At 43.3% G+C, this 16,827-nt stretch overlaps 1 protein-coding gene across 1 annotated transcript; it reads right to left on the bottom strand.

Annotated features, from left to right (window-relative positions):
• Positions 1–4,355: 4,355 nt before the first annotated feature.
• On the bottom strand, positions 4,356–16,805 carry LOC8029940 (protein transport protein SFT2). Its single transcript, XM_002408327.4, has 6 exons — positions 16,433–16,805; positions 16,159–16,224; positions 16,006–16,091; positions 14,671–14,788; positions 6,684–6,742; positions 4,356–5,936 (listed from the first exon to the last, which is right to left on the bottom strand). Exons 1-6 carry the CDS (start codon positions 16,625–16,627, stop codon positions 5,831–5,833), a joined length of 630 nt encoding a protein of 209 aa, XP_002408371.2. The 5' UTR covers positions 16,628–16,805; the 3' UTR covers positions 4,356–5,830.
• Between the last annotated feature and the right edge of the window lie 22 nt (positions 16,806–16,827).

Below are 16,827 nucleotides of genomic sequence, written 5' to 3'. Positions count from 1 at the left end.
ATAAAACTTGATATTTACATATTGTGTCTACCACCCGCATAATCACTCAAAACATGACTTGGCAGTGCTTAAACATAGGCTACAAACCGGACAATATATTGTCCAGCTTGTACCATTTGGAGAAAGGCTTCGAAGCAAAAAGCTGCAGCAGCACGTGTGGTCAAGGGCCCTCAAGGTTCTGGTATTTTTGTAGAGGAGACTGCAAAAGCAGCTCTGGTTCTACTGTGAATGTTTTTAAAAAAGCCACTTGAGATCTTTGTTTCTAAAGGTCAGTCCACAAATGGGGTGGCAAAAAGTGACTTTGCTACTAATTTATATAGGACTGGATTCTCTAGACTAGATCACTGAAATGAGAACATTGGGTTAAAACATAACCCTTGCAAGTTGTTTTCATGCTTGCCCAAAGGTGCAATTTTCGTAGAATTGCTGGGATATGTTGCTGTACACAGTGCCAAGGTATGTTCTGCTTGGAAGGCCAGCATTTCTCTGTTGTACTTAAGTTTCTTTTAAGATGGGATGTCAGATTTTTATACTGAATACTTGGCCACAATGGTCCTTGTTACATTATACAAGGAGCTGCACCTTTCCTGTTGCCCATTTGTTCCTTCGGATGGGTGTCTAGGGACCTTAGACTCACTCATTTGACGAAGGCTTCCTTTCAGGTCCTAGGGTTTCCAACAAAAGACCCCATTAAGGGGGGACACCACCCAAAAAAATCTGTTTCTGCAAAAAAAAGTTGTTTTTGAAAAATGTTATATTTACATCCACCAACATCTGGAGAGTATTCCCAGGAAATTTCATTAGTTTACACTGTATAGTGAATTCTTTATAAATTATTTTCGGTCCACCGATGCTAAAGAAAAGGTAGAGGTTGGAGCACTTTGAATGCATCTTTCTCCGTTCCACTTTTTGGCATAAATTTCACACTAGGAAAACTATTGTTTTGTTATGTAGCTTGGATTCATTTTATGAGTTCTTCTGGGGTGAAATTTTAAAAGGAAGATAACTATGAGCTTGTATTTTTTTTTATTGTAAATTTTTATGCTCAAAAACTAAAATTTTGGACAAAAAATAGAAATTAAAAAAAAAAAACAGTAGTAGTTCTTAGTTTTTTTTTGTTTGTTTTTTTTTTGTCATAAAAGATGGTATAATATAAAAATATAGCTCCATAGTTACCTGTTCTGAACTGTCCTGAAGCAATATAAAACATGAAAACGACAAATTTATAAATAATTTCAAAACAATAGTTTTCTTACACAGACACACCCACTTTCATCTTTGAACATTTGCAATTTGTTTTGTGCTTCACCCAGGTTAACGAAATTTGGCACAAATGTTCTCAACATTAACAGAAACAAGCCCTGTAAATGTCATTTAAATCGGACGAGTGGTTCAAATATTACCTTTTTGGGGTAGTGTTCCCCCTTAAAGATTTCCACTCTATAGGGGATCATCACATTGAAAGGGAAAGTATGCAAGGTTGTAGGTACCATACACACACACATTTATGTGTGTTTCATTTGTTGCTGAACTTGTGGTTTTGAAATGGAGAGACAAGTGCACACTCAATATTTTTATACCTCCCAAAGGTCTTCCTGTAGTAACGCCTCTCCAAACATATCAAGCCTTTTTTTTTATATATCTACTATAAAGCAGTGGCTTATAGTTAATGAATGTTACCGGACCATAGGAGAGGACAGCGGAAATGAGCCTGCTCCTTTTGCCTTATTTATCCCATTTAATGAATCTATAAATATGGATCTGCCTTTGCTCTTGCAACTCCAGAGAAGGGTCAGAGAATTTGTTAACATAAACCAACATTCAGGTTTTTTTTTGTTTTTAAGTTTTGCAGATTTGCTTAAAAAAAGCTGTGAAAGTTATACTTCTGTGGTTTGTGCAGGTGCGTTATATGGCCAGATAGACGTGGTTCCATTTAGAAACTTGCAGAGCGTCATCCAAAGCCACTAAATTTTTATGAATACTTTGAGCACGTAGGACGCGTAGTAGTGTGCTAAAGGTACCACTCGTCCAGCAGGTACGAGGCTGGGGCTATGGTAAGACGGGAAAATTGCATGGTGCCCTTTATCTCACCATCAGCCTTGCTCCTTCTGCACTAGTGGAAGCTTGGTGCACTATTGCACTTCTCACAAGCTCATTCTGAAAATTACGGATTTAGTGGTTTTCGAAGTCACTTGGCAAGTTTGTAATTAGAACCATGTCTATTTTCTTAAATTCAAAAGTTCATTAACAAATTTTATTTAATTAGTCGACTGATCGTTACAATTAGTCCCATACTATGTCCGTCTGGCTGAATAACTCACCTGCACAAACTGCATAAGTGTATATTTGACGGCTCTTTCTAAACAGAACTGTAAATCTTAAAAAAAAAAAAAAAAGACGACATTAGGCGTGCAGTGGAGAAAAGGGCATACATTTTCACAAACAAATGAAATGTATGTACATTCATTATAAAAATTAGGATATTTTTGTTCATACACTTTTTATTGAAAGTGATCAGAGTAGTCCGTCGGTGGCAACCTGGTGGAAATCATAGTAGTCCGGAAAAAGTATAGGTACACCCGAGAGTATATGATTAAGATACACATCTGATTAGGCTTTCGCAACAGGTATACACTAATAAGGCTGTTACAACATGGGAAGCACAAATAACAACCAACAGCAATAAGAAAAAAAGGACTCTGGCATGGTTGTTCGCTATCGCACATTTTTTTATGATATACCCGAGTAGAATGGAAAAGAAATTATAAGAGTGCAATTTAGGTTTTCATGTGTCATATGTGAAGAGAGGGGGAAAAGTAAACCAAGTTATACCAGGAATGTTCAGTGCTGACGTTGCTGACGTTATGCTGTTAGCAGACAACTGGGATAGGTTACAGGCGCTAATCAAGATCTCTGGAGAGGACGGAGACTCTCTGGGCCTGAAATTCAGTAGCGACAAGTCAGAAATAATAGTCATATCTCTGGGCCTGAAATTCAGTAGCGACAAGTCAGAAATAATAGTATATGACGATGAGAAGAGGAATCCACTGAAAAATCGAGACATTTTAATAGAACATGTAGACAAGTATAAATATCTAGGAGTATGGCTGAATGAGGGGAAACAATACTGAGAACAACAGGATGAAAATATGCTAAAGAAAGGAAAAAGGAATGCAGCAATTATGAAGCATAGGGCACTATGGAAATATAATAGATATGAAGTTGTCAGGGGAATATGGAAAAGAATCTCAGTGCCAGTGCTGGCTTTGGGCCACACAGTATTATGCATGAAATCTAGGGTCCAGTCGAGTTTAGAGATCCAACAGAGCAGCGTGGGCAGGCTGGAACTGGGGGAACATGGAGATACACCAAATGAAGGCGTGCAGGGAGACGTGGGCTGGGCATTTTTCGAAGCTAGAGGTGCAATCAGCAAGTTGAAATTTGAACAAAGACTAGACACAATGGAGGATACATGACGGGCAAGAAAGGTATATAAGCATCTATATATGAAAGTTCTGAACACTAAATGGACAAACCAAATCCGAAAACAAGTACAAATACCAACAGTCAAGTACTGGAGCAGAGCTGACTACCTCTGTGGAAAGGAAGTGAAAGAAGAGAGAAAAATATTGGAGGAAAAAATGCAGGGGAAATCAGATTTTCCTATGTATAGGGGACGAAATAAGGAAGGCACTTTGGCATGATAATCCACAGGGGGCTCTACAACAGGAGTATTGAGGACTAGGACATATACGACAAAGTATGAGGAAATGGATACGCAGTGTGCTGTATGCCAAGAGAAAGACGAGACACTTGTACATCTGGTGTCGAGGTGCACAGGACTGATTTTAGTCCGAGCACTGGGGTTTGCAGACTAGAATGGAAGGATGGATGATAAGTGCACTTTAATAACAAAGAGGAGATTGGAAGACTGGTGGAAATTATCTAGTGGGAATCGGATGACATACAAGTAACTAGCATGGCTGGGGACAGGTGGGACAGAGGAAAATTGGGACTTCCTCCCTTGTGGCGACGTCATCCAAGTTTGATCAGAGGAAAATTGTCGACTCCCTTGCCAAGGGGTGATGTTTTTAGTTTTTTTGCCCGATCCCTCAAGGGTCATCCTGGTGCTATCTCACACCGCCTGGCGATAGTTAAAAAATTGCAGAGGCGAAGCAAATTGGCTTAGAAGGGCGAGGGGAAAGGTCATACTTTTGGTTTTTAGTTTCTAGGCTAGGTGGTGCAAGTTACCACCCATTATGAGGGTGCAGCTGTTAGCAGCCATCCATCGACAACCGGAAATTCCAGCCTTATGGATTAGGGAATGAGCACTGAGAAATACTGTTAGACAGAAGTCAATGACATAAAAAATTTTATTTTTGCTTGCTTCCCAAAGACTTGCTTTGGCAAGGGCAGTGCACTGCACACATCGTAACAAGGAAACAAAAATGTTATTTACAATATATACAAAGCCAACCCCGCAGAATTTAAAGTCAGCCTGGTGCACTATACTTAGCAAGTGCAGTACACCTAATCACACAAAAAAAAAAGTTAATTGATTGGAATGCTAGAATTCAGGGAGAAATTAAGTAATTTTTAAATGTAACTGATTACATCTGATAAAAATTTTATCAGTAATTACAACTACTTTTGAAATAATTTTGCAAAAGAAGCTCACTTCTACAGAACATTGTTTATAGGTTTAAGGAATGCAGGGTGCCTGCCTCATTTGCTCATACATCAGTGCAAGGGACGTAGCTTTTACTTTGAATTGCTGTGACAAAAAGAATGCTCTTGGGTCTTACTAATGTTGCAAAATAATAAAACTAATGTCTGTGATACCTGGAACTCGGTATCCTCTCACACAATTAATAATCTTCGTAAACCAGAGGCAAAATACCTGGCGAATGTAAAATGCTAATGGAGCGAAGAATTTAGTATATTACATCAAGGAAAAATGCTGGCTAAACGACGTCACTGAAAGCTGGGTAACTCTCCAAGGAAAGTTTAGTAATAACTCTTATCGCATAAACTTCTTTTAACAGTATGTAATGTTAATTGTAGTCAACTATTTGCACAGTAATTCAATTACACTTTGAGAATAGTTTACCCGAGTATGGCCTACATCATTTGCACTGCGCAATATGGGGCACATGCTTCAATGACACTGGAGGCACTTCATGCATGACCGATCCAACTCGTACAGCAGTCTGAAACAAATGTTGCAGATATACCTGAAATTTATACCTAAAAGACAAAACTATGCAACAGCATAAGTATGATCAAAACCTGAACACTACTTCTTAAAGAGCAGCAGCAGATGCCACCCCTCCGCTTGTAACACCTGGACATCACTTTCACATGAACTATTTTCATAAGTTGATACACACACTATGCTCCGTTTCACGTCATGGTGGACCCCAACGAACACCTTAGTCACCAGAGACAATCGATAGATTGGATGGAGGGTGTCACACAATCTTCCGGATGAATGAAACAACACGAGGAGTGCAAAGTCATGCGACACGCTCCGATCAATGGATTGGCTGCAGTAGCTCATACCCTCCGTTGCAGACATCGTAAGGTGAAACTAAGTATAGTCTTCAACTTTTAGCGCCTGAGCGAGACTGCGAGGACTACATTCCAGTAAAGTTCTATCTCTGTGCAATGTAGTCGACTCCCTAAATATTTCTGTTGCGCAGTCGGGCATAATGAAAACACTGGCTATCCGTGGCCCCCAGCTCATAACCGACGATGTGCCTTTGCAACGGGAAACAGCGGTCTGCCGACGATGCTTTGTAGGGAAGAGTTGCAGAACCAGTGAGCATCTTCACACTGGCAACGTCTTGCTCGCTGTTCGTGTCACTGCACCGGTGAACACTTTGGAAAAGAAACGCAGGCCTGTCTGTCCACCAGGAATGTAGCTGACAACAAACCTGTTGATGAAAATTTTAAAAATCGTAAATAAAAAACACCTTACAGCCTGAATTTAAACTCGCAACACTTTCAAGAGCACATGTGAAACCAGCTGAAGCAACTTATCTTCAGTGTAAATTTGGCAAAATTAAAAAAAAAGCAACAATTATTTAGAAAAAAAAAAAGAAAAAAAAAAAAAAGCTTGAGGTTTATTTAAGCATTTCTTATGACTTTTAAATGCGAAAGCATGCATGCCACTCTCCTGCTCCCTTCTGTCGTCTGCTTCATACTTGCGTTGACAATCGAGTGAGCGCGCTGACTTTGGGCGTGGAGCCGCTGCCTCGCGGACACGCAGCGCCATGGGGTGGCAGTCGTTGAAAATGACACGCAGCGGCCAATGGGAGCCTCGTCGACGCGCCAGCCAATGGGATTGAAGCCGAAATCCATCTCTACTCCGCTCCTTTGGGATCAAGAAAACTAGGCGCCATTGTCTAGGCTTTTCGCATGGTTACATATCTGGGAGCTGGCTTCACTTGAAGAAAGGATTTAAGGTGCCATTTGGTGCGCTTCAGGCTGATGACGTTGGCTCACTCCATGGGACCCCCAGCTAATACTTTCGCATTAAAAAGCACTCTGGTTTAATTAAAGTCAGAAGCTGATAATGTTGCAATACCAGGTAAGCACACAATTACGTCGCTCACTTAAATCAGTATGCTGTTTTTAATGTATTGACCTCTATTTTTAGCTATTTCTGCGTGCAGACTTACCAAACAAGGCTGACTGCTTGACAGAGAGCAAAGACTGCTGTAGGAAGAGTGCTTTTTGCCTAGAATGGGAAGGGAAAAAAAGTAAACATACTCAAAGGAACCTTACATCACTTTGTTCTTGAGATTCGAGAAGCTGTAATATTCGGCAGAAAAAATGCACCGTACAATCGCTCAGTGGAATATTAATCTCACCCAACCTTGCATCTTGTAGGGTCTGTCAAAACTAGGAGTGTCGCGAACTGGTCGAGGTTCAAGTTCCAGCAGGTTCGACTTTTTCAAACTTCTTCTGAAAACTATGACAAGGGTGTGATTCTGGTTCGACTGCTATGCGCATGCGTTGCAGGCTGGATAGTTGGCTTCGGATTGGATGGTGATGGCTAAGGGATGAATTAAGGGCAGCACTGATCGGTTACTTCAGTTAATACAGTACAAAATATTAAGTTCTTAACGTCTTCAGTGATTAGAATTATCTTCTTTTAATTGCAACTGTTCATAAAATTAAAATAACCCATTGCATAAAAAAAAAAAAAATCCTCCAAACTTAGACATGCCTGTATCAAGGTCTGGCCACACTGTGCACAAAGTCGAACCGGTCGAATCTGGTTAAAGGTTTGTCAAACCGGTTCGCACCAGTCGAACCCTGAAAGTTTGACCTAAAAATCTGGTCCGACAAAAGTTTGCCACACTCCAAGTCAAAACTATACGCCTCGCAAATGGTCTCATTTTCGTCTTCGGTGCATGAGAAAGGAAGTAGTGGTGACGTCAGAATGCCGAGCCCTGATTGGCTGATCGCGACCCAGCATCGTCTGCTCCTTTGCAACGTCGTCTGTGTCTGTCTTACCTTTCCTGCGACTTTCGGAAGTGCAGGACTTTACGAGCGAGCTCGACTTCGCCTTTCAAAGAGGACAGACGAAAGAACTCGAGCGGTACATTGTTTTTGTCTAACAACTAGCAGACGCGCATCAAGGAGGGAAGTCAAAGGACTCACTGGCGAGGTGTCCTGAGGCGCCAAGGTTTGTTTGCTAAGAACCGAAAGTGAGCGTGTTAGTACGTCCGCAAGTTCCCTCCCAAATACTTTTTCCCTCCTTTGGTGTGCGGCAAGCAGGGTTCGCACAGACCCTTGAAATCCTTGAATGTCCTTGAATTTGATAACATTAATTCAAGGGCCCTTGAAACTCCTTAGATATAAGTGAGCTCCTTGTAATCCTTGAAAATTTAGTGGACTTTGCTTCAATATAGCAAATGAACGACGTATTTCCGTAAGTCGCACTGATTTCAAAAACGCGTTTACTGAGGAATGTTCGCGAAAACATGTAGTCTTGACAGGAGAGCAATAGCAGCAAGTTTCGGTTTCGAAACTGGCAGCGCCTGCGGCGTCGTCTGGCAACAAATGCGAGCCAGAAATCCAATCCAATCCAACGCAAGTTATAATAACGGTCGGTCGGTCGACCGACCGTTACGACGTACCGGCGAAAGTTCGCATTTGTGCTGTGTGCAATGACTGCAACTTTACTTTGACAGTACTTTGACAGTACTTTGACAGGATGCCAGGCAGAAAGTGCAAGTTTCAGTCTGCGTGGCTGGAGCACAGCGAATATCGTCACTGGGTGAGGCCGGAGACAAGCGACCCTTATCGAGCGAAGTGCGCAGTATGTCAGAAGTCGGTCGACATTGCAACAATGGGGGAGTCGGCGTTAAAGAGCCATCAGAAAAGTGCCAAGCACCGATCCGAAAGTTGCGGCAGGCGAGGGCTGCTCTTCCGTCACGAGTTTTTTGCAAGCGGCAAAAGTCACAGAAACGACTTCTCAGCGGGAAAACACGGAAACATCCTCTCGAGCTGCGACCCTTGACGAAGACTGCAGAAGGCATGATTGCGTGATTGAAGCCGAAATTTTGAGGACGATGAAAGTTGTGTCTTCACACTACTCATACAGCTCCAGCGGATCAGTTTCCGAGTTGTTCCGAAAGATGTTTCCGAATAGCGATATCGCGAGAAGCTTCACTTGTTCGGAAAAAAAATGCGCGTATGTCGCGTGCCATGGTCTGCGCCCATTTTTCGCTTCTCAAGTCTTGGACATGATGGAGAAATCTGAACATTTTGTAGTCCTTTTTGATGAAACGTTAAACGAATACCTGCAAAAGGAACAGCTTGATGTTCACGTGAGACTGTGGAACAATTCTGAGGTGACAACAAGGTATGTGACATCGGCATTCATGGGCCACAGCACAGCGGACGACCTCATGAAGAATTTAACGAAAGCGCTGGCGTCCTTTACGATGAGCAAAATTGTTCAGCTTTCCATGGATGGCCCCAATGTCAACTGGAGCCTTCTCCACAAGTTCCAGCAGCACATGAAAAATGACTTTCAAGTTCAGTGTTTGTATAGTGGATCGTGTGGCCTTCACACAGTGCATAATGCCTACAAAGCTGGAATGCATGCAATGGGATGGCCAGTTGACACATATTTGTCCAGCTTATTCTCACTCTTTCATGATGCACCGGCCAGGCGAGAAGATTTTATTCGAGAGACAGGGAGCAGTGTGTTTCCACTTCCTTTTGTATCTCACCGTTGGATCGAGAACGTGCCCGTACTGGAAAGAGCCCTGGCCACATGGGAGCACTTGAAGCAATACACTGAAGCAGTGAGTGGCCGCAGGCTGCCCGTGCCAAAATGCAGAGCATATGAAAACGTCAGTGCTTCTCTAAATGACCAGCTTGCACTTGCAAAATTGAACTTTTCCCTGAATGTTGCCATGGTTGTGCAGTTTTTCCTGACTGTTTTTCAGAATGATTCTCCCAAGACGTTTTTGCTGGCAAAGAACTTGAAAGTGTTCTGAGGAGCCTTCTGTCAAGGTTCGTAAAGTGCTCTGTAATGACAGAAGCCACCAGCATCACGAAGCTGCTGCGAATTGAGGTTGAAGATGCTGCCGTTTACACAGAACTTGAAAAGGTGGATGTTGGACGTGCAGCTGAGAAGAATTTGAAATGCTGCAAAGCGAGCGCCAAGTGTATTCTTGAGTTTAGGTACGAGTGCCGGAAGTTCCTTGTGAACATGATCCTGAAAGTCACGGAGAGAAGTCCCCTGAGGTACTCTGTCGTTCGTGGGTTGTCATGTTTCGACCCCACAGAGATGTCCAAGACAGACACGTGCCTTGGGAAGCTAAAAATTGTGCTTAACTGCCTAATCGACAACAAGCTTCTCTCTGAGCACAAACGTGACATTGTGTGCACACAGTACATTCACTTTTGTCTAGAAAAACGGCATGAACTACAAAACTATGAAAAAGATCATGAACGTCTTGACAGTTTTTTCGTGCGGCTGCTGAAGCACGATGCTTCATTCTCGCAGTTATGGGCTGTGGTGAAACTACTTCTCCTCCTGAGCCATGGGCAGGCCTCAGTGGAAACAGGCTTCAGCATCAACAAGCAGGTTGCGGTTGAGAATTTGGCAGAGCTGTCGTATATTTCTCAACGAGTTATCTGCGAGGCTGTGAAAAGCCATGGTGGCCTGCTGAACGTTCCGATTTCAAAAGAGTTGAAGGCGTCAGTGCGCCAAGCACGGCATAGGTACGCTGCATACCGAGACGAACAAAAGAAACAAGCACTGTCACGGCAGGCAGCTTCAAAGAGAAAAGAGCTCGAGCAAGAGCTTGATAAGATGCACGGAAGGAAGTCAAAGCTTCAAAAAAACTCTCAAGTGCCTGCTGGAATCTGCGGACCGTTTTTCGGAAGAAGCTGAAGCGAAAAACGACCTTACCTAGTTAGTGAAGGCAAACAGCTTTCGTCGAACTGCTAAAGAAAAGGAGCTGGAGATAGCTTCTGTGGAAAAAGAAATCCATGCGAAAACTGCGCTGCTTCCATAAGTCTTGTAAGCAAATAAAATTTTGCTGACACTCCTTGAATTTTGCCATTTTTCATCCTTGAAAACTCCTTGAATTTTCAGTCAAATATTCTGTACGAACCCTGGCGGCGAGACCCCTCATTCTTTAGCGGCGTCGGCGGGTTGGTGCAGTTAACGTTGTCTGCTTTACGTCTGCTAGTCAAAGCGACGGCTGCTTTACCTTTCTTGCGTCTGCCGGAGATTCACCGCTTTTTCACCGGCAAGAGTCACCGTTGCCTCGAGAAACAAGGAGATAACAAGAGAAAGAAATTGACCTCTTAATCTAAAATAGAGGTCAGCGATCAAAGTATAATACAAGAAGGGTTCACAAGGGTCGCGCGGGCATATTCCATTCAGCACACCAGCCGGTCGTGGGCAGACGATCGCCGAGTCGCGGAGTGCCTGCTAGGCCTAACTGCCGCGCTCGCTTGGTCAGATTTGGTGGAATCGTGGCCGTTGGAGCTTTTCCCGGGTGTTTGTGGATCCAGCGTTCTTGTTCGTCGTGGTCTGTTTCAAGTACTTTTGACTTTTTTCTTGCTGCTTGAAGTCGGGACGCGTGTGAAGCGTACTTAGAAAAATAAACGCCCGTGGGTCGTTGCGACCGCGACGCTGTCGGCCATGCTGATTTGTTCGTAAGAAGTGCGTAAGACAGCTTCGGAGCTGTCGTAGGATTTCGTTGTAACCTGTGCAAAACTTGCAAAAATTTCGTTCCGTGAATACGAATTTGTTCTTAAGTTTTGTCTTATGCACATTTTTGGCGTAAGATCGTTTCGTGAATCTGGCCTCTGCACTTACGAAAGTTGCAGGAAAGGTAAGACAGACGCAGACGACGTTGCAAAGGAGCAGACGACGCTCAGATAGGGGGACACGATCAGCCAATCAGGGCTCGGCGTTCTGACGTCACCGCTACCCCCTGCGCAAGAAGCAGACGAACTTGCCCTCCGCATTATTTTCAGGGGCCGTTCATAGTTTGCAGCACTTTCAGACAGTTCTTACTTTGGTTTTTGCTTCCATACCAGACAAATCTAAAAACCATAAACAATGCTACGTATCTAGCTAACTTACTATTTTGCATACTTACCTTGATGATTGTTTACTAGTCATAGGGCCCACAGATGGGTGATATAACTGAATATTAAATTTTCTGTGATTGCTTTCTATTTTCAAAACTGAGTGACTGCAACGTATAGCTTTACAATATGTTTAAGCTGTTTTGTAAACTAGTAGTGTAAATGTACCGCCGTGGAAGATAGACATATGACTGGTCCAAAGAGCACATAGCTTCCACCGCACTGCTAACTTACGGGTGACCGGAGTAAACTCTTGTTAAGTCACGCCGCGGTGGTGGTGTATCGGGTGCACTTCCGGTTTCGGGCGGTGGGCGGAAGTCACCGTGCGAGACATGCATTTTTTTTTATTTTTTTTTTAAGAGACCAGACAAAAACCTGCCCTCTCGTCAAAACGCTGTGACGGGGACTGTACCCGAAGAGTCGGGAAACGTTTGAAGATCAGTTTTTATGTGTTTGTTTCCTCCTCCGTTCGTCCGAGAACGTGGATAACAGTGAAAAGAGCAAACCAGAAGCTGTCGAACTACGATTGCTTGTGTGGGAAACACTTTGGGTTGAATTCACGGATACTTGTGGTCGTCATATTTATTTGTTTTGTTCCAACATGAACGTCTGCTCTTTCAAACTCGTCTGCTTTTTGTTGTTTGCTCGTTCAAACAAAAGTGGCCCATAGACCAAACGTTGACCGAGTGATTGCAATAAGAAGTAATTGCAGGCCTCAAAAAGCTTTTAAGTAGGCTCATTGTAAACAGTAGCTATAAGACGTTGATAACTGCTACCAGTGGCCATCACCGACTTGTTACGCCTGATTCACTTGGTCTGTTTCCGCTTCCGATTTTCAGTGTCAATGTCGATCATCGCCGCTACCATCTGCACTTTTGCAGCACGAGCGACGGTGCGACCAAAAGTAGCGAGAAGAATCTTGTCATGGTTTTGACGTCCATTCTGCAGTGTTCACGGGAACGAATCGCCACACATCAAATTGTTTACGCAAAGTTATGCAGCGTAACGAGCCTTGATAATTTTGCTCAGGTGACTAAAGTGGTAAGACATTGCTATGAGAACGTAGAATCGACAATTCCATTGTGAAAAAGAGTACGGAGACTCGCACAGATGCCGACGATTTGACGTTACAATGGTTTGTTGACGCGGGACTTCTCGCCCACACTCCACTGCGCATGCGTTCGAACTGTCGTCTGCTCTTTCAAACTTGTCTGCTTTTCGTTGGCTGCTCGTTCGAACAAGAGCGGCCCGTATACCAAACGTTCGCCCGGTAATTGCAACAAGATGTAAGTGCAGGCCTCAAGATTTAGTAGGCTCACTGTAAACAGTAGATAAAAGGGGATATTGATCATTGTTACCAGTGGCCATCACCAACTTGTAATGACCGATTATGCTTGCGATTTTCAGCATCGACGTTGACCACCTCAGCTACAGCCCACACTTTTGCAGCCCGAACGACGTCGCGACAAAAAATAGCGAGCAGATTCTCATTGTGCGAGTCAGGCTTTAGTGCCCATTCTGCAGCGTCCACGCGGAATGATTGCCGCACGTCGTATTATTCACTTAAAGTTTTGCGGTGCAACAAGCCTTGTTAATTTTGCTGAAGCTGCTTAGGTAGTCAGACATTGTTAGGTAGAATCAAGAATTCCAACGCGAAAAAGAGCACAAGGATTCGCACCGGTGCCAACAACATCCAGAGGCGGACCAAAACTCCGTTTTGGGCGGGGCAGGGGATGGGGAAGGAATTTGTAATGATACTATTCTCCCAATCTTTCTTGTGCACCGGAAGGTCCACCCATGTCAAATTGCCCTCCAAGGGGGGGTGGGGGGGGCTCCCCCGTCGCCCCCCCTCTTGGATCTGCCTCTGACATCATCGACTTCCGATGGTTTGTTTATGGGCGACTGCGAGCTTCTTGCCCACACTCCATCGTGTACGCGCGGCATCGGTGGAGTCCGCTAGGGGCGCTCCGGATTGTTTGTAAACATGAGTTGGTCTATAGCGTGAACATGACATCGGTGCCTTTTTGGAATTTTAGTGTTGAACAGCAAAGTTCATAGCCTACACTGGCTATGAATTTTGATGATGTTTTTATGATTCTCGGATGATTGATAGAATTGCTGCTGTACTAAAAAGCTCTGAGTACACATCTGGAGAACAAACATGAGGCAAAGAATGTTTCAGAAAGATTTTTTAGGAGAAAAGCATACTGTAAACAACTTAATTTGTGCAAATTTTGTAACTTGAAAAGAAACATTTATCAGACAAATATATCACCTCATGGTAATGAATACGCAGCATACCACTCCGAATCATGAAATTTTGTCCTCATGAAATGTTCAGAAAACAAACACTGCAAAATATAGAGCCCACGAAAATAATGTTGCTGACGGTACAATGTTACACAGGCATCAGCATCATCCTGTTTCCATAAATTTCTCTGAATTGCAATTTTTTTTTCCCCCAAACACGATGTCAATTCTCTAATTTGCCTAGTATTTTCCCCTCTTGGTGACATAGGAAGAGTGTACAATGCATGGTGCTGTCTTCCACAATTTTTAAAATTCCTTTGTGTTAGCTCTAACAGCAGTTCTAAGCACCACAAATCTTGTCATAACAAAATGCTGTGTCCATTAATTACTGGAAGTATGGCTTTACAATGCACTAAAGCAATGTGTATGGTACAGGAAGACAACAAGTTGCTTTGCTTTTTAAAAACTTTCTAAAAAAGAAATTAATACCTAGAAAAGCATAGAAAGACAGCAGCATTGTGCCATTCTGCTACAGCACAGTGGAACAGAGCTTCCCAGTTCTATTTTGATTATCGTAAAATTCTGAGCAAGGGCCCACTCAAAATTTGAAGATACTCAAGTAAAACTGGGCGATGGACACTCCTCAGGTCAACAATATGTAGAGGTATGTCCTTTGCATACTTTTCAAATGTTACAAAATTGAGGGGTGGTCGCTTATCGTAGAATGGGCGGATGCTCTGTATTTTACGGTAGTTCCGTGGAATGTGAAACGATTCTGGCACTTACCACCAGGGCGAAATAGAGTGTAGCAAATGTGGTGCCAAAGTAGACCAGCGTGAAAGGGAGGCGGTCTTTGGAAAACAGGTGCCTTAAGTGGTTCATGGGTCCCCAAAGTAAGGCAAAGCTGGGAAGAAAAATCACACAAGCCTGATCATGCTGACACAGAACATGGTAAGTGCAAACTACCACCTTGCAGAAGCTGATGTCGCACAACACTGCTCAAACTGCAACGATATCCCAAAGAAATTTGGTGGGGAAATTGACGTCACATGTGTACCCCCGTTAAATTTAGCAGAGTAATTGTAACAGTTTGCCGTGACGGTTTTCTCATGCAAGTAGGTTCATAACTCCCATTTTGACTTAAAAGTGACTGGACTACACTCGTGGACCTTGTGTAGATTTCCACTTTTTCAGTTTACAGGTTGTATGTCGTAATATTGGGACGAGACATTCACATTCCTGCACATACATATGTAAATACTCAATGTTTTATATATTGCTTGTCATCTTGCTGCTCAAACTGTTTTATGTATTGTTTGTATGTTTGCAATATTTATTGTTTCCTACATTGTTTTGTTGATCAGTTCAGGCAGCATAATTGGAACTATGATAGTTGCCAAACGTATACATGGCTTGCACGGGACATCATTCAAAGAGCGCTCCGATGACCACCCGAGAAGAAGGAGCTGCCCTCTTACCAGGATCCTCTTTTGTGCCGCCCGGATTTGCTCAGACGTCGCTATTTTCCTCCCAGAACATTATAGAAGATTAACCCGTCACTCAATATTATTACAAAAGCAGCTTCTCTCTCCTCCTCTTACATGCATGGTGGTCAAAAGTATATGAGGTGACATCAGTGCAAGCCATGTATAGTTCCAAGTTGAAATATACCAATATCTTTCTAACGAAAAATGACGCTCCTTGGATGCGGCAAAAAAAAAAAAAAAAAAAAAAAAAAGGGAAAAGAAAAAGCTAGTTTGGAACACCCTGAAAGTATACAGTGCTCTAGAAATAGCAACCCAGCTGTTCATCGGAGCGAAGAACGAGAGGCAGCTGAAAAAGAAGCTAAATAAAGGTTGGCAAACACCAAGGCGCAGGGGTCTTACTCAACTGCTCGACGGAAAAATAACCCAGCACACTATCTGGCTGCATGATATAGTTTTCAAATTGATTCTTGCTTTCGCTTTCTTCCTTTTCAGGCCTCGACACGACCATGTCACATAGCCCATCCAGCTTTTGCAGACCGTCGGTAGGTCGGTTGTTACAAAAGTTCCCACAACGGAACAGAACGAACGAGGTGCCACGCATACGTGTTGCAGCATGTATTCAATGGTCTCTCACCTGCTGATTATAAAAAGACTCCCCATTGTGTAGAGCAGAGCGAACTTCCTCGCCTTGAGTACGAGTACAGGAACGTACAGTCCAGCCTGAAAATAATCCCTGCATTCAGGACTGCTAGACGAGAATAGCACTCATAGCGGTCCTAACACATACCATGAAGAGGCAGAAAAACCCCATCAGGATGAAGCCCATGAAGCCCAAGATTCGTTGCTTCTTGGACTGCAAAATGTCAAGTGAAAATATAGCCACAACTGTTTCGACCTTTATTCAACGTGTACTACACACTGATCAAGTTGTGATTTTGCGAGAATTTCATGAACACGGTGCACCTTTTTCTAGTTAGTTTAGGTTCGAGGTTAGACGCCGCCCCATGCAACTATGAATTTATATTTTTCCGTGAAGGTCGAGGGACGAATGATGAACATACCAGAGTGGGAAGACAGGAATCATTCTCCGCTTCGGCGAACCAACTTTTGCTACCGGCATTGTCGGCTAAAGAGTCGGTGTTGCCGCCTGCGCCTAGTAGCTTTTTGAGAGACTCGCTGCCCGGAAACAGCTTCGCCTCTTTTTTAACTTCATTACGGTTCAAGTAGTCCTTCAACTGTCTGTTTAAATCTCCCATTTCTTTGGGATTAATCGATAAAAGATTTACACTATGACATGTTGCTTGCGGTTAGTCAGCCTACATGCCTTGCCCATGCCAGCAGCTGGACCAGTTGCCATTTAATTTCGTCATTAGACGTCAGAGCGGGCCAAGCGAGCGTCACTGGCGGCACGTGACATAAATGACATCACCCGCCGAACATTTGCGCGTTTGTATCC

The sequence above is a fragment of the Ixodes scapularis genome, unplaced genomic scaffold, assembly GCF_016920785.2.
Source record: "Ixodes scapularis isolate PalLabHiFi unplaced genomic scaffold, ASM1692078v2 PGA_scaffold1__304_contigs__length_218370807, whole genome shotgun sequence".
In the NCBI taxonomy this organism is placed as follows: Eukaryota; Metazoa; Arthropoda; class Arachnida; order Ixodida; family Ixodidae; genus Ixodes; species Ixodes scapularis.
This window is presented reverse-complemented; position numbering and strand designations above follow the sequence as displayed.